The 23,397-nt window shown below is 50.3% G+C and overlaps 1 protein-coding gene across 9 annotated transcripts in view; it reads left to right on the top strand.

Moving 5' to 3' along the window:
* Positions 1–23,397, top strand: part of TRAK1 (trafficking kinesin protein 1) — a 200,862-nt gene that overhangs the window by 82,168 nt on the left and 95,297 nt on the right. For all 9 annotated transcript variants that reach the window (XM_074406084.1, XM_074406091.1, XM_074406087.1 and 6 more), the window contains one exon: positions 21,643–21,837. Coding sequence is in view for 4 of the 9 variants with exons in the window: in XM_074406082.1 (XP_074262183.1) it covers positions 21,643–21,837 (195 nt within the window). In the remaining 5 variants the exon portion in view is untranslated. The remainder of the gene's footprint in view (positions 1–21,642; positions 21,838–23,397) is intronic.

A 23,397-nucleotide genomic window follows, 5' to 3' on the forward strand; every position in this document is an offset into this window, starting at 1 on the left:
GGGTCACCTGACCTGTAGGAGAGGGGAGGGGGAGCACGGAGCTCCAGCCAGCTCACCCTTTGGTTAGCGGCCTAGAAGGCGGTCTTGCCCTAATTTACAAATGTCCTGCCCTGAGGAGGCCTTATCCGATCTAGGCTCACTCCCTGCCCTGCCACCCTCTATCATGGTGTTGGAAAGGAAGGAGCGCCTAGCAGGGTGGGCCCTCTGAGGATGGGGGTCCACGGGGTCCCCCTTGAAGCCCAACTGCAGGGAGAGCAGGTGGACAGGTGGCTTCATCCAGAATTGGGTTTTGCCATATGGGTGCCTTGAAAGTCCCACAGGAGTGAGGTGGACCAAGCTTTAGGCACCAGCGTTGCCGGAGCAAAGGTGGGGGTGGTCTCCAGCTGGACAGGAAGTGGATGGCAGAGGCCGTGGGCTGGGGGATTCCAGGCGGAATCTCGGGAATGACTGAGGGAAGGCTGCAGTCAGAGCGGGGGCATCTGAATTCCAGATTTCAGAGGTGGCCCGGGTGTGGCTGGCAGAAGCGGCGTGTGATAGGGCCATGGAGGTGGGGAGTCGGGTGCCGTCAGGTGTGGGGGGTCAGCCTGGATGAGTGACTGCACTGGTGGAGAGGATGAGGACAGCCGCCGATCACCGGGCTGGAGTTGCTGATGCGTGGACGTGTGGGCACAGGCAGGGGTGACCCAGCTGGATGGCTGCTTCAAGTGAGCAGGGGTTTTTAGGTGCAGTGAGAAGTAAGCTGGAGGTGGAGGGTGCCGGCAGCAGCTCTGGACCCGAGTGCAGCACCCAGTGCAGCACCCAATCCTCACCCTCCAGAAGGTTTAAACCCTAGTTTGATTTTGACCCAGGCGGTGGAACATACGCGTGAAACAAACTGAACCTTCTCAGTGGGAGGGATGGAAAGGGTTGGACGGACTACGGCTGGCCGGTGAAGCCTGTGGGCGGGACCCCTCCTCCACACCCCAGCCCGCAGAGAGGGAGAGCCACGCTCAGGGACCCTGGCGTTCCTCTCTCAGTAGGAGTTTTGTTCTCTCCCAAACCAACGTGTTCGGTGTCAGCTTACCTGATAAAGACAGTGATGCTGTTTTCTTCAGCTCAGAAAAATCCTGACGTCCGGACGTAGACCGTTCAGGTTGTCCTGCCTGCATGTTCGAATTCATTGCCCGGTGCTGTTTTAAGTGTCGTTCCTCCCTGTTGATGCGAGTAGACTGTGTGTCAGGGCCTGGGCGCCGTCCGTGCCCCTCTGGCTCCTTTGCCTGCGGTCTGTGTCCAGGCTGCCTGGGGCAGCAGGTGCAGGACGGGCCTGTCCAGGTGAGGACAGAGCGCCACCTAGCGGGAGCGCGGGGCCTTCGCCGGGTTTTGCGAGTTTTGGAAGGGATTGAGGGCTGGAGTCCATTGTCGGAAGAGACTGCGGGGGGTGGGGGTGGGGGTGGGGGTGGGGGTGGGGGTGGGGGGCGGGGGCAGTGGCTCACACCTGTCATCCCAGCACGCTGGGAGGCCGAGGCAGGAGGACGTTGCTTGAGGCAAGGAGTTTGAAGCCAGCCTAGGCAACATGGTGAGATCCCCCTGTCTACAAAAGTGAGCTGTTTGTGGTGGTGCCCTGTAGTCCCAGCTACCTGGGAGGCTGAGGTGGGAGGATCACTCGAACCCAGGGTGTGGAGGCTGCAGTGCGCCATGATTGTGCCACTGCACTCCAGCCTGGATGACAGAGCAGGAGATCTTGCCTCTACTAAAAAAGCATGGTGACAGGTGAGGCAGGCAGCTTTAGTTGTGCGGAAGAAAAGGAGTCTTCTTCCATCTCGTTCTTCTGCCTTGTTGCATCTACCTTTGCTCTCTTCCCATTGCGCTGTTTCCTGCAACTAATTCCAGAAACAGTTTCTGTAAGGGATGGTGTCAGTATAGCCAAGCGTGGCCATGTTTTTTTTTTTTTTTGCTTAGACTCATGTAAGGAGATTCTGATGGGGCTGTAACTTCATTCTCATGTGATGGACTTTATTCTGACGGTCAGTGGTTGTACCTCACAAGACTTTATTTGTTTTGAGACAGAATTTTGTCCTTGTCGCTCAGGCTGGAGTGCAGTGGCACAGTCTCGGCTCACTGCAGCCTCTGTCTCCCGGGTTCAAGTGAGTCTCCTGCCTCAGCCTCCTGAGTAGCTGGGATTACAGATGCCCTCCACCATGCTGGCTAATTTTCTTGTGTTTTTAGTAGAGATGGGTTTTCACCACATTGGCCAGGCTGGTCTCAAACTCCTGACCTCAGGCAATCTGCCCACCTTGGCCTCCCAAAGTGCTGGGATTACAGGTGTGAGCCACCTCACCCGGCCAACTTTTCAGGACTTTAAATTAACTATGTATTAGTCAAGTGTTGCTGTAGGAGTGCTAACTCCTCGTGGTTCCTGCAACATTTATTTCTTGCTCACAGACATGGGTCACCTGAGGATGGGCTTTGTCTCTTATTTGGAGATTTGGGCCAAAAGGTTGGTACCTACCTAGGGACATGTTCTCCTCTGGGCAGAGGACAAGTCAGGAGGACAGACCCAGCCCCCTGACACAGGAAGGCTCAGAGCCTCCTGCCGGACATGGGGTTATATCGGCCACAATGAGTCGTGTGACCCAGCCTGAAGTCACAGATTTGTGAGATATTTTGCCCATATTGGGCAAATGGTGAACCATAGCAAGGGTGATTCAGGAAGGGTGAAGGAAGAATCATGGACAAAGTGAACGGCTTGGACTTCAGGATATTCGTAGGTGACGGGAGTGGCACCGAATGGCACCTCATGACGGCAGTCATCTCCAAATGATTGGCTTCTCCTCTTAGCCCTGCCGGGCTGGAAACTTGCGGGTGGCGGATGGGGAAGGAGATGACTCTTACGGCCTAGAGCAGGAGTTGGCAAACCCCCTGTAAAGGGCCAGAGAGTAAATCTTGGAGGTTTGCAGGTCTTGGACGCAGCTGCTTATCTCTGCTGTTGCAGCACATAAAGCAGCCGCAGACGCTCCCTGGAGGAGCGGCCGGGCTGAGTTTTAGGAACACTTTTCTTTAGAAGAACAGCAGCAGGTTGGGTTTCTCCCTGGGCCACAGTCTGCAGACTCCTGGCCTAGACCTTCACGGAGTGATCTGTATCATGACACCAGCTTAATGTTAGGAGAGAACCGTCTCTTTTTAGTTGGGAAGCCAAGTGGCATTCAAAGAGCTGTTGAGGAGCCCAGCTGTCCCACCTGTCTACTCAGCACTGTTAGGCTGTGAACGTTTGATTCACGTCACTGAAAATCTGGGCAACCAAAGCTTAATTGTTCTTAAGCATGAAATGTCACTTATTTATTTATTTTTTGAGATGGAGTCTCACTCTGTCACCAGGCTGGAGTGCAGTGGTGTGATCTCAGCCCACCACAACCTCCACCTCCCAAGTTCAAGTGATTCTCCTGCCTCAACCTCCCAAGTAGCTGGGACTACAGGCCCACGCCACCATGCCCAGCAAATTTTTGTATTTTTAGTAGAGACAGATTTTCGCCATGTTGGCCAGGCTGGTCTCGAACTCCTGACGTCAAGTGATCTGCCTGCCTTGGCCTCCCAAGGTGCTAGGATTACAGGCATGAGCTACCGCACCCAGCCAAAATCTCATTTTACCTCTCTTACCTTATTTTCAGAAGAAATGTCTGTCGAAAGTATTAGAAGGTCCTTTTACCTTGGGCTTTCCACACAGTTGATGTGGAAGGCAATTAATCTTTCTCGTGGATTCAGAGTTATCTTTTGTGAACAGTGTTTCTGTTTTCCAGATTTGCTGATGTGTTAGGGTATGGTGCTGATGCAGGGTATTTTGCTCCTTAGCCCAGCAAGGTGCAGGCTCTCGTCTCCTGACCAGGGAGCAGTAGGCACACGGACACTCAAAGAGTGAGTGGAATTAACTTTCAGCAGAGGGAGGAGTCCTGAAAGGAGGTTGCGGTTGAATCCAAGGGCTTCTCTGTCTGCGGATGGGGCTGTGGTCCTGGTTCGCATGAGGTGCGAGTTTCTGGTGGCCCCACCCTGACCTTGCGGTGTGTGTGCGGGCCCTTAGCCTGAGCCATTCCACACTGCCCTGTTTCCCTTACTGCGTGTGTGTGAAGGGATGGAATTTCTCACTGCTGGTATGTTTAGGCGAGTGCTCTGTGCACAGTGACCTCTGTGGGTCAGAAGTTCTCCAGGGACCCTTCCCTGTCTGCCCAGGGGAGTTCTCTGCTTCCTGCCTCTACTGAGTAGAGTGCCCAGCAGCCCTCCTTCCACATTCCATGTGGTCACATTTTTTTTCTGTAACAGCTTAGTTGAGATATAATTCATACTGCATATAGTTCATCCATATAGAGTGTCCAGCTCAGTGGTTTTTAGTGTGTTCGCAGGGGGCTGCAGTCATCACCAGTTCAGTTGGTGAATCTGTTCAATTTCAGAACATTTTCCTCCACCCCCTAAAAGCTCCACACCCTTTAGCTATCACCCCTCAGTCTCCTCGAGTCTCCCCCGGTGTGGCTGCATTCTTCTTCGTTTGTTTGTTTGTTTTTTAGATGAAGTTTCGCTCTTGTTGCCCAGGCTGGCGTGCAATGGTGCGGTCTCAGCTCACCGCAACCTCCACCGCCTAGGTTCAAGCGATTCTTCTGCCTCAGCCTTCTGAGTAGCTGGGACTACAGGCATGAGCCATGCCCGGCTAATTTTTGTATATATATATATATTTTTAATAGGGACAGGGTTTTGCCGGATTGGCCAGGCTGGTCTCAAACTCCTGACCTCAAGTGATCCACCTGCCTCAGCCTCCCAAAGTACTGAGATCACAGGTGTGAGCCACTGCGCCTGGCCGTGCATTCTTAATAAGCTTTTGAAACTTTCTTGATTTCTGCTGTCTTTGTTCTTGATTCTGACGGGCTTGCCCCTAACCTTGGAGAGCGGTGGTGAAGGGTCCTTCCTGAGTGGTCATTGATGCTGTTGGAGTGTGCACTTCACAGACACTTATGGCTGGGCTCGTGTCTGTGATCTCAGCACTTTGGGAGGTTGAGGTGGGAGGGTCACCTGTGCTCAAGAGCTTGAGACCAGCCTGGGCAACATAGTGAGACCTCTTCTTTATTTAAAATAAGAAATAGAATAATAAAATAGACACTTTATGTGCACTGGACACTTGTGTATAGTGATTCTATCACCTGAATAATCACTTTTTAAAATTAAAATGTTGTGTTTGTCTATTTGTATTCTTTGTCTATTTGACAGCTTTGTAGGCTGTCCTGTGGAATTTTCCACAGTTTGAATTTATATTTGCGTTCATTTGAAAATTGGTTCAAGTCAATGTGGAATCATTTTGCTGTCAGGGTTTATTTGTTTTCCTTAACTGCGTGCTGTCAGACTGGTATTTTTTGGATGAGTTTGAAATCTTTTAATATCCAGATGATCTCATTCGATGTTTTGGAAAAGTAACCATTGTTCATTTTTAAACAGAATTTCCTGTTCAGGAAATAGTTTAGATTAACAGTAAAACAGATGAATACATTGAATGGTAGAAGCACAGTTGTCATGTGGATTTCATGAGATTTTGTACTATTAATAAAGTAGGTTTTCCTAATGTGATACTTAACTTTTTCAGAATTTACTCCTTGACCATAATTAAAAATATGATGCAGGGTCAGGGCAGTGGCTCGAGCCTCTAATCCCAGCACTTTGGGGGCCAAGCTAAGCGGATCCCTTGAGCCCAGTTCAAGACCAGCCTGGGCAACGTCGAGAAACCCCATCTTTACTAAAAATATAAAAATTAGCCAAGTGTGCTGCTGCCTGCCTGTAGTCCTAGTTACTTGGGAAGCTGAGGTGGGAGACTCACCTGAGCCCAGGAAGTTGAGGCTAGCACCATGGGTAAATGGTGGAAGTAGTTCTGAGCTGAAGGTCACCCTGGCCACTGCCTGGCACCTCCATTCCCAGTACTGCTTACGGAAGCTCTGTTCTAAATCACTAGAAGAAAAGAGAATCTGCTAGCACATAGTCTACAACACAAAAGACAGCAAAGTAACAAAACTCCAGAAGTTGAACCACCAAGAGCTGTCACAGTGGTAAGATGAGTCTTACCCAGTTTGACTGTAATGCTCCTGGTTTGAAGACAAAGTCTCAGAATGGGTGAAAAAGTGAAGATTTATCTATGTGCTTTGCTTAAGAAATTCTCAAAGTATGCAAGAGACTGGAAGTTGGGCTAGGAGAATTTAGAGAAAGAAGAGTTAGAAGGAGGGATTATTTAATCAGTGAGGTCAAGATCTTTGGAGCCAGAGGCAGGCAAGGGTGAGGTGGGTGTGGGTGGTGGTTAGGATTGTGACCTCTGAGTTCAGATCTGTTAGAAAACCAGTTCACTGTTTACAAGCTGTGTGATGTATGTCTGGGTATTCAGCTTCTCTCTGCTTTAGTGTGTTCATTCTGTCAAATGGGGATAAATGTTAGGACTGTCAGGAGAATGAGTTAACGGATGTAAAGGCTTATAAGGGCTCATGGTAGCAGACCATGAATGTTTGCCGTATTACTGATGTGTTTGCTATCGTTATAAGAAAGTACAGCTGGATCCCTGCATCACTCCATCAAACCCAATAAAATCCAGATGGTTCAAAAGGTGATTCAAAGATGTAACATGGGCTGCTACCTGGACACACTGCCTGTCAGGTAGCCCTGCTTTGCAAACAGCAGTGAAAAAGAATTTAAGAAAGAAGAGAGATAATGTTAAAAATTCAACCATAAAAGTGCTAGAGGAAAATATCACTGGGTATTTTACTAATCTTGAGATGGGAAAGGCCATCCTAAGCCAGACGTAAAGGCGAGGACTGTGCAGAAAATGACTGATTGCTTTGAGTGTGCAAAATTAAACTTTATACAGGCATTCTGACTCTCACTGCGTGTTTGTTCCTGAAAACCTCGTGTGTGTTGCAAAATTGGACACAAAAAATACCAGGAGTAACGCAACTCTGTAACCAGAACACTTACAAAAACTCTCCATGTGGGGAAAACTTGGATAGCCCGGCCGGGCAGTTCCTGGTTGTGGCTGGAGCTGCACAAACAATAGAGGGAAAGGCTGTGGGGCGTGTGTCTTCGTGTGTCTGCATGTGTTTGTCTGTGTGTCTGTGTCTGTCTGCATGTGTCTGTGTGTGTCGGTGTGTGTGGGCATGTGTGTGTGCATGTGTCTGTGTGTGTCTGTGTGCGCGTGTCTATGTGTCTGCATGTGTCTGTGTGTCTGCCTGTGTCTGTGTGTGTCTGTGTGTCTGCATGTGTCTGTGTGTGCATGTGTCTGTGTGTCTGCATATGTCTGTGTGTGTGTCTGCGTGTGTCAGGGGGTGGGAGTTGGTGGATCTGTGTTCTGGGGCTTCTGCTAAGGTGGACACAGGAGAAGGTGCAGCCTTCTGCAGCTGAGAGCCATACAGGGCGGGGCGCACCTCTCTGGGGATGGCGGCCTCCATGCAGAGCTTTTAAGTCCCTTTGATGTAGGCTGAAAGGGCTCCTCCTGCCTTTGCAGCCTAAGAGCTGAAGGGCTTTTTCCTGTTGACTTTTCTTGTCTCTCACTCTTTTGACTTTTCTTGCTCAATTCAGCATCAGGTGTTGAATTTTGTTGTCCTGGTTCAGCCCCCCTTGCCTTTTATAGGTGGGGTGTGAGCTTGGCCATTTAACAGCCAAGCTTTTTGTGGCCCAGCGAGGAGGAGAGGAGAAGGCAGAAAAGCAAAGCTTGCTTGTACATTTTCATGACCAGGAGAGAGGCACCATTTTGGCGAAAGCCCCAGTCTCCTGCAGGTGTTCGGTGAAGGTCCTGGCCACGTGCTCAGTGTCTGGTGGCTTTTCCCAGCGTATGGCGCTGCAGGTGCCTGTGAAGAACCCACTGGCTGCTCGTTCCATTCTGCAGCATTTATTGAGTGCCTGCTCTGGCCCTGAGCAGACCCTGTCCTTGCCCTCTTGGAGATGTATATAGTGACAGAGACTGCGGCAATCAGTCACTAAGTCAGTGACTACAATTGTGATTGGTGGAAAATGCCAGGTGCCACAGGAGGGTAACTTAGCCCACCTATCTAGGAAGGTGGCCCTGAAGAAGTCACTCCATCTGGGATCAGAGGGCAAAGGTGTGGCTGGCAGGCAAGGGAAAAACGTTCTAGACAGAAGGCCCAGAAGGAGCTGTGAACCCAGAAATCTGAGACGGCGCAAAAAGATTTGACCTGACTCCATCTTGCTCTTAACCTCCAAGCTGTCCTTGTTCATTCCTGGACATAGGTCGAACTCACTTTGGGAGGCATTTATATAATTTAGCTTAGAAACAAAGACGATAGCCAGGTGTGGTGGCTCAAGCCTGTAATCCCAGCACTTTGGGAGGCCAAGGCGGGTGGATCACGAGGTCAAGAGATCGAGACCATCCTGGTCAACATGGTGAAACCCTGTCGCTCCTAAAAATACAAAAAATTAGCTGGGCATGGTGGCACATGCCTGTAATCCCAGCTACTCAGGAGGCTGAGGCAGGAGAATTGCTTGAACCCAGGAGGCGGAGGTTGCGGTGAGCCGAGATCGCACCATTGCACTCCAGCCTGGGTAACAAGAGCGAAACTCCGTCTCGAAAAAAAAAAAAAAAAAAAAAGAAACAAAGACGATACCAGCCCTTTCCCAAAACAAACTTCCTTATGGTCTGTGAACTAGACTGCTTAAAGCCACAGGATTAGAAGTGAAGGTGGTAATCTTACTAAATTAAAAATGCAGCTATTTTCATCAAACATATCAATGTTTTATTTATTAAAAATTCACAAAGGTAATTGTTTTGGGCTGGGTTTATAGTTTTCTAACCCCTATGCCAAATTTTGACGCCTTACATAGTATTTCACAAGAGTAAGTATGAAATTTGCCAACATTTTTGTTTTGAAAGCTGCTGTGGGCCAGGTGCTGTGGCCTACACCTGTGATTCCAGCACTTTGGGACGCTCAGGAGGGATCACGAGGTCAGGAGTTCGAGACTAGCCTGGCCAACATGGTGAACCCTCACCTAGAAATACAAAAATTAGCTGGGCGTGGTGTCGCATGCCTGTAATCCCAGCTACTCTGGAGGCTGAGGCAGGAGAATTGCTTGAACCTGGAAGGCGGGGCTTGTAGTGAGCTAAGATCATGCCACTGCACTCTAGCCTGGGTAACAGAGCAAGACTCTGTCTCAATTTTTTTTTTTTTTAAGGAGATGGGGCCTTGCCGTCTCCCAGGATGGAGTGCAGTGGTATTGTCACAGCTCAGTGCATCCTCTAACTGCTGTGCTCAAGGGATCCTCTTGCCTCAGCCTCCCCAGTAGCTGGGACTGCAGGTGTGTACCACCACAGCTGGGTTTTTAATTTTTTCTTTGCAGCAATGAGGTCTTGCCATCTTGCCCAGGCTGGTCGTGAACTCCTAGGCTCAAGTGATCCTTCTGCCTCGGCCTCCCAAAGTGCTGAGATTACAGGCATGGGCCAGCACCCTCAGGCTAACAATGTCATTTTCAAAAGTACTGTAGGCCGGGCGCTGTGGCTCATGCCTGTGATCCCAGCACTTTGGGAGGCTGAGGTGGGCGGATCAGTTGAACCCAGTTCAAGGCGGTCGTGAGCCGTAATTGCAGCACTGCACTCCAGCCCAGGTGGCAGAATGAGACCCTGTCTCTTCAAAACAAAATAAACATAACATTTGCCATTTAACCATTAAAAAAATTAATTTTCTTAAAAACATTGTTTTATTTTCTTTTTTTGACATGGAGTTTCGCTCTTGTCACCGAGGCTGGAGTGCAATGGCATGATCTCGGCTCACTGCAACCTCCACCTCCTGGGTTCAAGTGATTCTTCTGCCACAGTCTTCCAAGTAGCTGGAACTACAGGTGTGTGCCACCACACCTGGCTAATTTTTTTTGTATTTTTTAGTAGAGACAGGGTTTCACTATGTTGGCCAGGCTGGTCTGGAGCTCCTGACCTCAGGTGATCTGCCCACCTCGGCTTCCCAAAGTGCTGGGATTACAGGCACGAGCCACTGCACCTGGCCAAAAGCATTATAATGACGGGATGTCACTATGTTTCCTAGGCTGGCCTCAAACTCCAGGGCTCAAGCGATGCTGCTGCCTCGGCCTCCCAAAGTGTCGGGGTTACATGCATGAGCCGCTGCACCCAGCCCAGTTAACCGTTTTAAAGGGCATTTAGTGCATGTGAAATGTGCACCCATAACCATTATTTAGTTCTAGATCATTTTCGTCACCCCAAAAGGAAACCACCTGCCCATTAGCAGTCACTCCACATCGTCCCCTTCCCTTGGCCTCTGCCAGCCACGAATCTGCTTTCTGTGTCTTGTGGACTTACCTATGCTGCACATGTCATGTGAATGGAATCATTCCACGTGGGGTCTTCTGAGGCCGGCCTCTTTCACTAGCAGAAAGTTTTCAAGGTTCACCATGTTGCAGCACTTACCAGTACCTCATTCCTTCCTGTGGCTGAATGATACTCCTCTGTATCTACACATTTTGTTTATCCTTTCATCTGCTGATGGGTGTTAGGACTGTTTCAATCTAAGCTACTAAAAACCTGGGTGCATAAATATCTGTTTGAGCTCCCACCTTCCCTTCCTTTGAGATAAAAGCAGCGGCAGGAATTTGCTGCAGTGACATTGCTGCAACCTGTGGTCATTGTGTTTGACTTTTTGAGAAACGTGGTCATGCCTGTTTTTAACTTTGTCACGTGTACCATAAACGTGCTTATGAGTTCTACACTTTAGATTGTCGCTGTTCCTTTCTGAGATTTAATCACAGGTGCAATGACGGGTTTAAGGATCATGGACACGTGTTTGGTTCTCTAAACATACTGTCAAACTGTTCACTGCAAGCGTTGTTCCAGTTTACACCAGCTCTGTCTAAACACTCATTCAGTTGTGAGCATGTTAATTACATTCCTGCGGCACTGGATATTTTCGTGTAAAATCATCCTCCCCTGGTTATTTAATAATTGTAGTATGTTACATACTTTTTAATTTTTTTTTTTTTGAGACAGAGTCTCCCTTTGTTGCCCAGGCTAGAGTGCAATTGCATGATCTCAGCTCACTGCAACCCCCACCTCCGGGGTTCAAGTGATTTTTATACCTCAGCCTCCCAAGTAGCTGGGATGAATGGATGTGCCATCACACCTGGCTAGTTTTTGTATTTTTTGTAAAAACGGGGTTTTGCAATGTTGGCCAGGCTGGTCTGGAACTCAAATGATCCACCCGCCTCAGTTTACCACAGTGTCAGGATTGCAGGCATGAGCCACCACGCCCGGCCAGTATTTACTTTTAAGAGAAATTATCAACGCTAGTGGAGATCAAAAGTATTTTATCTTTTTATTTCCTAGTAAAACAAATTCAAATCGACAGTAACAGTCCATTTGTTTTTTAGTATTTTCCCGGAGATTTAACTCCCAACTTACACACATTAACTTTTCTGTTTAAAATAAATTTCTGTATAATTTTTGCTTTATATTTTGGTATTAGAATCAATCTAATACTAACAACCTGTAATGCAATTGTCGCCTGTTTTTGTAGATTTCTATACGAGGTCTGTTGAAGTTACTGCTTCTGAAACCTCTGAATTTGGCTGTGGCCTGTGGGGCCTCCATGCGGGCTCCTTCCTTCCCATGGCCCTGCCTTTCTCAGCCCGTCTTGTGCACAGCACCCTGGCACGGCTGAGTGGGGTGCGCCACCCAGATGCCCCGTAGCCTCTTGTCGGAGCCATTTCTGAACACAGCCGAGTTGGCCGGACGGGCCATCTCCATGCGGCCGCTGCCTTTGGGGTGTGTGTCGCTGGGCTGCTGCGTATATATGTGAGTAGATGGTGGCTCAGCACCTGACACCAGGCAGTGTGGAATTCAGCCAGTGTGACTTCTTACCCATTTTCTTAGAAAGAGTTTCTTTTTTTTTTGAGACGGAGTTTCGCTCTTGTTACCCAGGCTGGAGTGCAATGGTGCGATCTCGGCTCATCACAACCTCTGCCTCCTGGGTTCAAGCAATTCTCCTGCTTTAGCCTCCTGAGTAGCTGGGATTACAGGCACGCGCCACCATGCCCAGCTGATTTTTTGTATTTCTAGTAGAGACGGGGTTTCACCATGTTGACCAGGATGGTCTCGATCTCTTGACCTCGTGATCCACCCACCTCGGCCTCCCAGAGTGCTGGGATTACAGACGTGAGCCATCGCACCTGGCCAGAAAGAGTTTCTTCTGGTGGTAACGAAGGCCCAGGCGTTCCAGGCAACTCCCCCACGCTGGGCTTTGCTCCTGTCTGTGAAGTGCAGCTTGCTGGCCTCGCTCTCGTTCTGGAGGGTTTCTCTGCCGTCCTGCTCTCCTCTGGAGATCCCCTTTGCCGTTCACAGCAAGTGAGCTGTTCCTCAGTGGAGAGGGGGCGGAAAAGGAAGACTTGGACCTGCTCTTGTCCCTCTGTGGCTGGGGTGCGAGCCAGGCTGGAGAGGGATGTCCTGCTTCCATTCCTGCCCCACTGAGCCTCGAGACGTCCCCGTGGCTCTGAACCCTGCAGGGCCTCCGTCTCCCCTCTGTCTTAGGTCTGAGTCTCCTCCTTCAGGAATTGTGTCCCCAGCCCGCATCCTGCACTGCCCGCCGGTTTGTGAGAGAGTAAATGAAAGGCAGTAACAGATATGAGTGCTTCGCATGGTGCAGCAAACGTTCATTGAACATTTACCAGTTACCAGGCAGGGCTCTGGGCGCTGGGCAAACAGCAGAAGGCGAACCAGCATCTGGAGCTGCCCGTGCTCCATCCCGAGGCCCCCAACGTGGTGGGACCTGCCACATCCTGGGGCCCTGACCTGGTGGGACCTGCCACATTCCAAGGCCCCCAATGTGGTGGGACCTGCCACATCCCGAGGCCCCGACATGGTGGGGCCTGCCGCGGGCCACGCACCCGTCTCAGTCTGCTGCTTCCTCGGCCTGAACAGTGTCCTTTCCTGTCAGTCAGAGGGCTGCACCAGTAGCTTTTAGCCCTAATGTCCCCTTTGTGATCTGTGGAATCACAACTTTGGTGGCATGGAAAGTAATTGCTGAGACTGAATCTCTAAAGATGCTCAGGTAAAGCTCTAAACAGCATGGTCCCTTGACAGAGAGGAATTTTCTAGAAGGTTGTCTGGTACTGCTTACAAAGTATCACACACATCTGCAGCACCAGTGTGCCCTTTAATCCTTCTGATTTTAAGAAAAGGGAATCGTTTCCGAGTCTGTGCAGAGTGGTTTGTAAGTGGCTGAGCAGATGAGGAGTGTTGTCTTGTGAAGTCATGAAAACGCCGTGGTGGGTTTGTGGTCACTGCCGTGGGTGGTGTGGCAGGAGAGAGGGTTATCACCCCCAGCCAGGACCCCTCCCGAGCACAGCCAAGGGCCATGCTCGGCCCCCACCTCTCTTGGTGGGTTTGGAGGGGGAGAGGGACAGGGAGAAAAACTAGACAAGAGGCACCTCTGTAATGTGGCCATTGTTTGAAGAGTGAAGGTCCCTTCTCTTGTTCTGATCGTCACCTTTACTGTGGTCTGCAGCATTCTCTGAAGTCCCGGAGTCCTGGAGACGTGCATGTTTCATCTGGCCCTCGGTTAGGATTCAACATTCATAAAAACACAGACCCCTGGTCTCTCGGATGGAGTCTGCATGTCAGGTGGCTCCAGGGGCGTCTCTGGGAAGTGCTGTGAGTGGTGGCTGCCCCCAGAACTCTTGCTCTCACTGCTCAGAGAAACTTAGGGTGTGAACAGAGCTTTCCTGCAGCCACGCACCTTTATTCTACAGATGAAGAAACTGTGTCCCAGGTGTTTGAAGAAACTGTGTCCCAGGTGTATGAAGATGTGATTTGCCAGAGCGACAGGGCGAAGCAGGGGTCAGAACCAAGCGGGGGGCCCCCTTTCTCCGGACTCTGGACACTGCGCTCCAGACGGGCACCCAGGGCCTCTTGGCTTCTTCCAGCAGGTGGCAGCCATGGTGCTGGCTTCCTGCAATTGTCTTTCCGGGCATTCGTTCCGGCCTTTCCTCCTCCGCATTCCCTGAGCTCTCACGAGGTTTTTCTTCCTCTCTCCTCTTGTGCATTCCTCCCTCTCCCCTGTTTTCCCACATCTCCTGCCAGCCGGGTGACTGTCTATGGCTACCTTTCTTCTAGACCGCTCTCTGCACACTCTGCCGCTTGGAGCTGCTCAGGTCTCTTCTCCTGGGCTTAGAGCCCCCAGGATCCAGCATGCAGGCAGGAGGCCCAGAACCCCTGCTGGGGTGGGCACTCCCTCCCTGGGGCAGCCACCGCCCAGCATTTTACTCCTCGGTGGAGGAGGGGGGCCTCGATCCTAGGTGTGCTGACTTCTTCTGAGAGACTAGAGATCTGTATTTTTTATTTTTTTGAGATGGAGTTTTACTCTGTCACCCAGGCTGGAGTGCAGTGGCACGGTCTTGGCTCACTGCAACCTCTGCCTCTCAGGTTTGAGTGATTCTTCCTGCCTCTGCCTCCCAAGTAGCTGGGATTACCGGTGCCACCATCATGCCTGGCTAATGTTTTTGTATTTTTAATAGAGATGAGGTTTCACCATGTTGACCAGGCTAATTTCAAACTCCTGACCTCAAGTGATCCGCCCACCTTGGCCTCCCAAAGTGCTGGTATTACAGGCGTGAGCCACTGTGCCCGGCCGAGATCTGTATTTTCACACCAGGTTCTCTGAGTGTTAAATGTTCGACGCTAATTTTGAGCTATCGCCTTTGCTGTAAAATGTGACACTGTCTCAGGCACCTGCAGGTTTTGTGAAGCTGGCATGTCCTGTGAGCCTCAGTGCAAATCCCTAGATGGAGGAGCCCCCTCCTGGCTGCCCTCTGCAGGCGAGGATCTAGCCCAAGCCTGGTGGAGAATGGACACAGCGGCTTCTACAGCTCCACACCTTCCAGGTGCTACGCAGCCTCCTGCACGCTTTCCCCGCTCCCAGGTAGCCCCGCTGAAGCCCACATCCTGGGTAGGAGGGCCCATTCCGAATCTTATGCCTTGGAGGAAACCTAGGAAGGGTTATAGCTCTGAAGAGGTAAAGAGTCCTTTTATGTTTTTTGCTTCCAAAGTGGTGCCCAGAGAATGGTGGGCATTGGATTGACATCTGCTGAGCAATCCAGGGGACATTCACTACCCCGGGACTTTCCTCCGTGCTGGATAAAGAGCTGAGGGGTACGGAGCGGGTTTGAGAAGACCTTGACACTAGGTGCCCACCCCCGCCCATGCTGCAGGCTGGGCACGTGTCTGTCCTGGGTAGGCAGGGGAGGTCACAGCCCAGACCTGCCTCGGGACGCTGCCCCTCCTTCCCTTGCTCCCTCACCATCTCACACCACCATTGGCTGGCAAAGTACTAAGGGCTGGGCAGAACGTAAGGCAGGTAATTCACAGCCTTTGCTCTTGAGGGGCTGACAATGAGTAGGGACGGGCCACAGAGAATACACTTCTAACAGTGAGGTGAAGTCATTTATGTACTGAGTACTGTGGAAGTTGGAGGAAAGGGGTTACGGGAGGCTTTGCAGTACAGAGTGACATTTGAATGACATTTTAAGATGGAATTTGCTAGGCAGTGAAGGGCATTCCAGGCAGCTAAAACAGCTGGTGGAAAAACTCAGATTTGTGGAAAAAACGTGTTTGGAAAATGGTGAGAAGTTGGTATGCCTTAAGTGAAGGGAAGTTGGGGAAAATAGCAGAACTGCGCTTGGTAAGAAAGGCTGTTCAAGTACTGAGTTAGCTGCTTTAACAGAGACCAAAGTCATTGGAAGTGTGGCCTCAATAAGGTAGCCTTTGTTTCTTTTGCTTTTAAAAGGCCACGTGGAAGGAGGTCCCGGGGCTGAGTCTCCACCAGGGTGTTTCCGGCAGCTGAAGTAGCTCTGGTCGTTTCCTGGGCATTGCTTTGACTAATTCAGCTGAGCATGGCTCCCGCACCAGCCCAACTCTGCAGCTGGACAGCTGGGCATGACTTGGAAGTTCTGTTGACCGGGCCTGCGCACACACTTCAGTGCAGGGAAAGCTGGGAAATGTAGTTTTTAGCGGGGTGGCTGTGGCCCAGCCACATCTTGGGGTGGCATTACCAAGAGGAAGCAGCAGAGACTGCATGCTGGGAAGCATCCGTAGCCTCTGCCGTAGAAACAGAGGCAGAATGATGAAGCACTTTATAGGGACCTGGGAGGTTTTTAAAGAGCAACAGCATGATTTAAAAAGCTCTTTGGGAGGCCAAGATGGGAGGGTCATTTGAGGTCAAGAGTTCGAGACCAGCCTGGTCAGCATAGTGAGATTCCATCTCTATTTAAAACAAAACAAAACAAACAAACAAAAAAAAGCTTTTCTCCAGAAATGGCACCAGCCTCAGTGTGGCTGGCCACCGTGGGGCCGTTACAGTAACTGGGCAAGGAGGAGACGCTGAGAGGTGAGCCTCCCCTGGTGGGTGAGCCCCGCCTTTTGATGGCTTGACAAGCTGGGGGTCAGTGGGACTTGGGGCTGTTGTTGCTGCATGTCTACCTGAAGCCGTGGACCTTTGGGCTTCAGGATTGGTCAGGAAATTGCTGCCCTTCATTTGAGACTTCCTTGAGAACACATTTTTATAGCTTGTTATTAACGTGAATTGCAACTTCGGGGAGACGGTGACCAGAGAGCATGAAGGGCCCCTTTCCACGGGGTGGGGTGGGGGCGGCTATGTCCATTCGCTTCGGGAACTTGAACAAGCTCCTGCCCCACACAGGCCCCTGACCCCCCGTGGTTCTGCAGACAAGTTACTAAATTCTTGCCTCTGCTTCCTATGCTTTAAAGGGGAAGATCATTCCAGCACCTCCCTAATTTGGAAGTGTTTCATTTTACATGCCTACCACACGTATGAAGCCTTCCACCTGTTTAGAACAAAAGCGTCCCGATAGTGACATCCTGGAAATTCCCCAGCGTTTCAGGTGCACCCTCCGAGGGGCTGGGCAGCAGGTGGGGGAAGGATGAGCACAGCTTTCCGTGAACAGCAGAGGCTGCACCTGCCTGAGCGCTGTGGAGTCAGCTGAATCGCCTTGGCCAACAAGGTTTTCCGCAGCCCTTCTGCATCTCAGCTTACTGATCTGTGACATAGGCAGACCTCTGTGTCCCGGGTTGCTGGGATGCCGAGAATGCCCTGCGTGGTGTTGGGCATGGTGAAAGCATTCCTGGGGAATTCTTGAAGACTCTTCTGTTACCTTTACCTGGGATGTGTCCTCTCCTTGAGGCAAACATGGTGTCTCCTTCCACGGGGCGTCCGTGGGGCTTTAGGCTTTGTGGCCAAGGTCAAGGAGAGCTGGATGGGCCCTCTCCATAATCCTGTCCCAATTCTTTGGACCTTTAAAGCATGTGGAAATTTGCTGCTAATGTTTATACGGCTGGTCTCGTCACACAAAAATCAAATATACAGAGGCTGTTTTTGAGACCAAGTCTTGCTCGGTCACCCAGGCTAGAGTGCACTGGCTTGATCTTGGCTCACTGTAACCTCTGCCTCCCCGGTTCAAGCAATTCTCCTGGCTCAGCCTCCTGAGTAGCTGGGACTACCACCGTACGCCACTTTGCCTGGCTAATTTTTGTATTTTTAGTGGAGACCGGTTTCACCACGTTGGCCAGGCAGGTCTTGGATTCCTGACCTCAAGTGATCCACCCACCTCAGCCTCCCAGAATGCTGGGATTACAGGTGTGAGCCACCGTGCCTGGCCCAGGGCTTTTAAAAGAGGCGTTTTGTCGTGGCCTTACCTTTTGATACTTTATCTCACCGATCATGTGCTCTAAGGAAAAAGATGTCACTCGGGCACAAGGACGCACACTGTAACCAGGTTGACCCTCAGCTCTGGAAACACGGAGGGATGGGTCAAGTCTCAACTTTGAGCAACTGAGGCATGCTCACCAGCGGAGCGTTATTCTTAGATTTCTTAGAAGGGACTTTTTCTTTTCTGGAGTCTATTCCCTTCCCTACCACCAAACAGCACTGACACCAGCTGATCCCAACCTGTCGTGTGGGTGTGTCATGCGGGAACGTGTTGGCTCCCTGCCTGCTCTGCCTGCTCTGCTATCGAGAGGTGGGCTGTGGAACCCTAGTCTGACCAGATCCACGTGTAAGATGCTGCCGACTGGGTGTCAGCCCTGTTTGACCCCACGTTCTCTCAGTTGCCTGGCAGCATTTTATGGCTGTGATGTCTTTTCCAGAGATGAACTTCACGGGAACTTACTTACTGAGACCAGCTCAGCCGTAGAGACCCCACCCAGGCAGCGCTGAGGGCATTGAGGAGCAGATGCTCAGAACAGCCCCGCGGGACCGTCCGGGGCCCACAGCCCTCCGAGCCGAGAGCTCAGGCTGACAGCATTCCGAAAAAGTATTCTCCACGAGGGAGCCCCAGGGCAGGTCACACGGCCCATGCTGAAAGAATTGTTCTAACCGGTGTATGATGTACATACACTGTTTTGCTACTTTAGAATGCCCCAAGCAGTTTTCCACTTATGTGTGTGTTGGGCGGGGGGCAGCTAGGTTTTCCTTGCTGCTGTTCTTAGCTAATAGCATGTTTTATCATACACTCGGTGTTTCTCAACACTTACTCTTCACTTGATAGTGAGAAGAGGAACTATTTGCTTATTACCGGCCCATCTCGAGCCTTTGGATGGTGCTTATTGCCAGTGGGAGTCGGGAGGAAATATGAGAAATCGTCTGTCCGGAGCTTGGGCTGCTGCCCCACCTTGTGGAGGACATAGCTTTGCGAAGTGGGGGAGCAGGTCTACTCTTATTTCTGGCTGGAATGCCATGTGTGCTTGCTGTGACATCTCCCCCTGGAGGCAGAGGAGTCCCAGTAGAGAGATGTAGCCCCCCGACCCCCAGGACTGAACTGCTTCCCTAAAGCTCCACATAAAATCCCGCATGTCCTCACTGTCTCACTTCTAACCCTTTCCTTGCATTTTGGAAAGCCGTGCTGACACCCTGGGTGGACGTGGTCTATGGCCAAGCTTTGCACATCCAGTTGAGGGAGAGCTGTGGGAACTGGATGGTGGGGAGCTGCCGGAGAGTGGGTGCTGACAGGTGTTTTCAGTGGGTGCCTGCCCAAAGGCTGCAGAGTTGTAACTACGCTCTTTTTTCCCCATGAATCTGTATTTTTTCATCTGCTGAATGGCCTTATCGGACACGAGGTCTTTGCTCTTCTTCCAGGCGCATGTCCTGTGTTCACCGGAGTGTGTGCAGCCCCCGCAGTCACTGCCTTCCCGCCTTTCCGGCCTTGGCTGGAGCAGAGAGAACGGGGAAGGGACTGCTCCTCCCTGCTGTTCTGGCTTTGGTTCTGCGGTGAATCCCCTCCCCCCAGGCCCTTCCTGCTCCCTCTGACAGCTGCCTCCCGCATGGAGCATGGCAGGATCTACTCCCACTGACCGCACTAGTCACTTCCCGCGTGTGTGTAGATGAGCCAGTGAGTGCTCGTGTAAGACTGGCCCCTTCTCCTTTAGTGAGATCTCACCGTGTTTAGGAAAACCTCATACTTTGGTTCATCCTCAGCACCTCCTCCTTGTTTTCCCATTCGGTTGCGCGGTTTTATTCGTCACAAGTGTTTTTTTTTTCTCCTCTGCCCTCTCTAACACCTCGGAGAAGGATGGAGACGGAAGCTTGATCCAGGTTCCGTTTTTGTTTTCTGCTTCAAAGCAAGAACATGGCACGGTGACTTTGATGAGAATCGACCTCTGGCCTAGCAAGATTTCTCAGGCTTGTAATCCCAGCACTCTGGGGGCCAAGGCAGGAAGGTTGTTTTAGCCCAAGAGTTCAAGACCCACCTGGCAACATAGTGAGACCTTGTCGCTACCAAAAGTAGAATTAGACCTCACAGCATAGTGAGAGCTCGTCTCTACAAAAAGTAAAAGTACCTGGGTGTGGTGGTGCATATCAGTGGTCCTGGCTACTCAGGAGGCCCAAGTGGGAGGAACGCTTGAGGCCAGGAGGTCAGGGCTGCAGTGAGCCAAGATCGTGCCACTGCGTTCCAGCCTGGGCAACAGAGTGAGACTCTGTCTTAACAGAATCGACCTCAACAATATTCTTACCTTTTGTTAATTTTTCTTTGTTGAAGACTCCTTCCTAGAACAAGACCCCAAGTTAACTCTCCTCTCTTGTCTAGCTGTGTGCACCACAGGCACTGGGTTTATTTATGGATTGACGAAGCCACGGCCGCTCCCATGGGCCATCTCCGTCACAGGTCTCAAATGCCTCCTGCAAAGTGGGCTGATAGAGAGGATGACGTCCGACTTACTTGATAGAGAGTTACCACTCACCCGTTAGCGCTTCCTTCAGTTTCTGCGTTCTCCTGTGATGAATAGCCCCGGGGTAGAGAAGTAGGGTCCACGTCCTGGCTACGTTTGCTGTGCCATCATGTCTGCAGTGTAAAGGCCTCAGTCGTGTGCTTTGCGTGAGCTGGCTCTTCATCACGGGCATTCTTAGGCACCCCTGAGCACAGCCTGGCCAAGAGCTGCGGGCTACAGCTGGTGGATCAAGGATGGCTGTGTATGGAAGTTTGCCCTTCCCCAGCAGGATAAGTCAGATACTGAAATATCCTCAAGACACTTAATAAGTGTAGCAACGGCTGGGTGTGGTGATGCACGCCTGTAATCCCAGCACTCTGGGGAGCCGACGTGGGTGGATCACGAGGTCAGGAGTTCAAGACCTGGCCAATATGGTGAAACCCCATCTCTATTAAAAATACAAAACTCAGCTGGGTATGGTGGTGTGCGCCTGTAATCCCAGCTGCTCGCGAGGCTGAGGCAGGAGAATTGCTTGAACCCAGGACACGGAGGTTGCAGTGAGCTGAGATCGTACCACTGCACTCCTGCCTGGTGACAGAGCAAGACTCCGTCTCAAATAAAATAAAAATAAAAATAAAAAACAAGTGTAGTAACTGAAGTTCTGACAAAATGGCATGTCAGTATAGAAAGGGTAAGGCAGATTAATTCTGCTTGGTGTACTCAAAACACCAGCATGTCAGGTGGTATTCCTTAAAGAATGGGCACCTGTTGGTATAATTGCTGGATGCCCCCTAAGGACATAAGTGTTGGAAGGGCAGGTCACTTATTCAAGCTATTCCTTAAAGAATGGGCACCTGTTGGCATAATTGCTGGATGCCCCCTAAGGATATAAGCGTTGGGAGGGCAGGCCCATGACTCCTGTGTTCACCGCTGTGTCTTCTCTGCCTCTGGTACTCAGGATACATATGGTTGGATAGGTGGAAGGAAGGAAGTTTGGATGAATGAACAGATGAATGAATAAATTAAATGAAGGCAAAATTCTAGATGAGGGGTTAGCTCGAATGGTAAGAGTGTCAGGAAGAAGTTAGGCGTATTGGTAAAATTAATACTGGTTTGACTGAAGTGTAAGAAAGCTTGAAGGGTAATGGCCAGAGAAAGGGTTGGAGGAAAGACTCAGATGATAAAAGCTCAAAAATGTTGGCTTTTCTTCCTAAGTGGTGAACACTAAACAGCCGGAGACATTTTGCCTAGGTCTTGGCGGTAAGCCTGCAAAATTCAAAGTTTCGAGAATGGAGTTTAAATTGGGAAAGAAAGACTCCTGAGCTAGCCTTGCCTGGCGTCTTCGTGCCGTAGATGGTCACCGAGGGTGCCGGCAGGAGCAGGGCCGCGGCCCCGCCCACGCTCACCTCTCGTGGTCTTGTCTTCAGATGTGTGCAACAGCACCGACCTTCCGGAAGTCGAGATCATCAGCCTCCTGGAGGAGCAGCTGCCCCATTACAAGTTAAGAGCCGACACCATCTACGGGTATGACCACGGCGACTGGCTCCACACACCTCTCATCTCTCCTGACGCCAGCGTCGACCTCACCACCGAGCAAATTGAAGAGACGCTAAAATACTTCCGTAAGTACTGTCCACGTGTGCCGTGGCGGCAGCGTCAGGACCAGTCCTCCTTAGCCACGGCCCGAATTAAGTTCTTGTTCCGGCTCCCCTGTGCTGTGGCTGGCCACCTCTGGAAAGGTGGTCAAAGAAATGCAGCTGTAGGGGCGACCCACGTCAAAGCTCCCAGTTTTGAATGTTCTGCATAGACATTTTAGAGGAGTGGGGACCCAGTAAGATTTTCATCTCATCCAACTTTTTATTTACTTATTTTTTGAGATGGAGTCTCGCTCTCTCACCCAAGCTGGAGTGCAATGGTGCAATCTCAGCTCACTGCAACCTTTGCCTCCTGGGTTCAAGCGATTCTCCTGCCTCAGCCTCCCGAGTAGCTGGGCGTACAGGCACGGACCACCTTGCCTGGCTAATTTTTGCATTTTTAGTAAAGACAGGGTTTCACCATGTTGGCCAGGCTGGACTTAAACTCCTGACCTTAAGTGATCCACCCACGTTGTCCTCCCAAACTGCTGAGATTACAGGCAGAGCCAACTTTTTTTTTTTTTTTTTTTTTTTTTTTGACTGTACAGAAGAATTTGAAAATGTTCCTATTTCTGTTTCTTACCAAAAGTACCACAAGTCCTTAGAAACTCACTGGGAAGGAGTTTGTCTAAATTTAAAACCAAAGATATTGGGAACATCCAGGCTGCTCATGTATGTGGCATAGCAAGACGTGCATACCAAGGCTGATACCTCCTGTGTGAAAGCTCACTGAGTGGTTATTCAGCGAGTCCAGGTATCGCAGTGGCAGCAAACCCGTCGTGCTGATGGGCCGCAGAGCTGACACCTGGTCGGGTGAGCAGTGCGCTCGGCGACCGTTTTCAGTGCGGTCATGATGGCTAGGGTGTGAAACTTGATACTGCAGACTCGGAAAAAAAGGATAATTTAAAAAATTAATACTTTGTGTTTCTGATATTTATTTTTTAGAAGTAATTTCACTCTTTAAAAATTGATGGCAGCCAATAATTTACATATCTGTGTATCACTGTGTCGCTTAAAAAAAGTATAGCAGTCCTCCTACCTGGAGACAACTTGTTCACAACCAGCTTACGTCGCATCTCTAAAGATTTCTTGTAATTATTTTTTCTAATGCAGGCTGATCTCTCCAATTTTATTGAATTAGTGAGATCATTTATAATAAACAAGTTGGTACTACACGTTTCTCCTTCAGGGTACGTCTAGGGATGTTTTAAGGTTCTCTTTATTAGATATTAATAAGAAAAAAGTATTTGCTTACATGGACTCATAAACCGTACAGAGTTATTCTGAACACTGCAGAAGGTAATCAGCTTCGATAGGGATAAAAATAGAATAATCCACACAGGGAGATATGAAGCATGTTAGACTTGTACTCATAGCTGAAGCAAACCTCCTTGGTAGGTTTTGTATTACCTTTTTTCAGATTGTTGAAGTCTGCAAAAGAACTCACAGGAGAACAGCAGCATTTGTAACAGAACTATTTTTTGGGAGATCTCTCTGTGTTGCTTACCTTCCCTTAGGAAACCCTCTTGTGAGTCTGCAGTACCCGTC

The sequence above is a fragment of the Saimiri boliviensis genome, chromosome 9 (genome assembly GCF_048565385.1).
Source record: "Saimiri boliviensis isolate mSaiBol1 chromosome 9, mSaiBol1.pri, whole genome shotgun sequence".
In the NCBI taxonomy this organism is placed as follows: Eukaryota; Metazoa; Chordata; class Mammalia; order Primates; family Cebidae; genus Saimiri; species Saimiri boliviensis.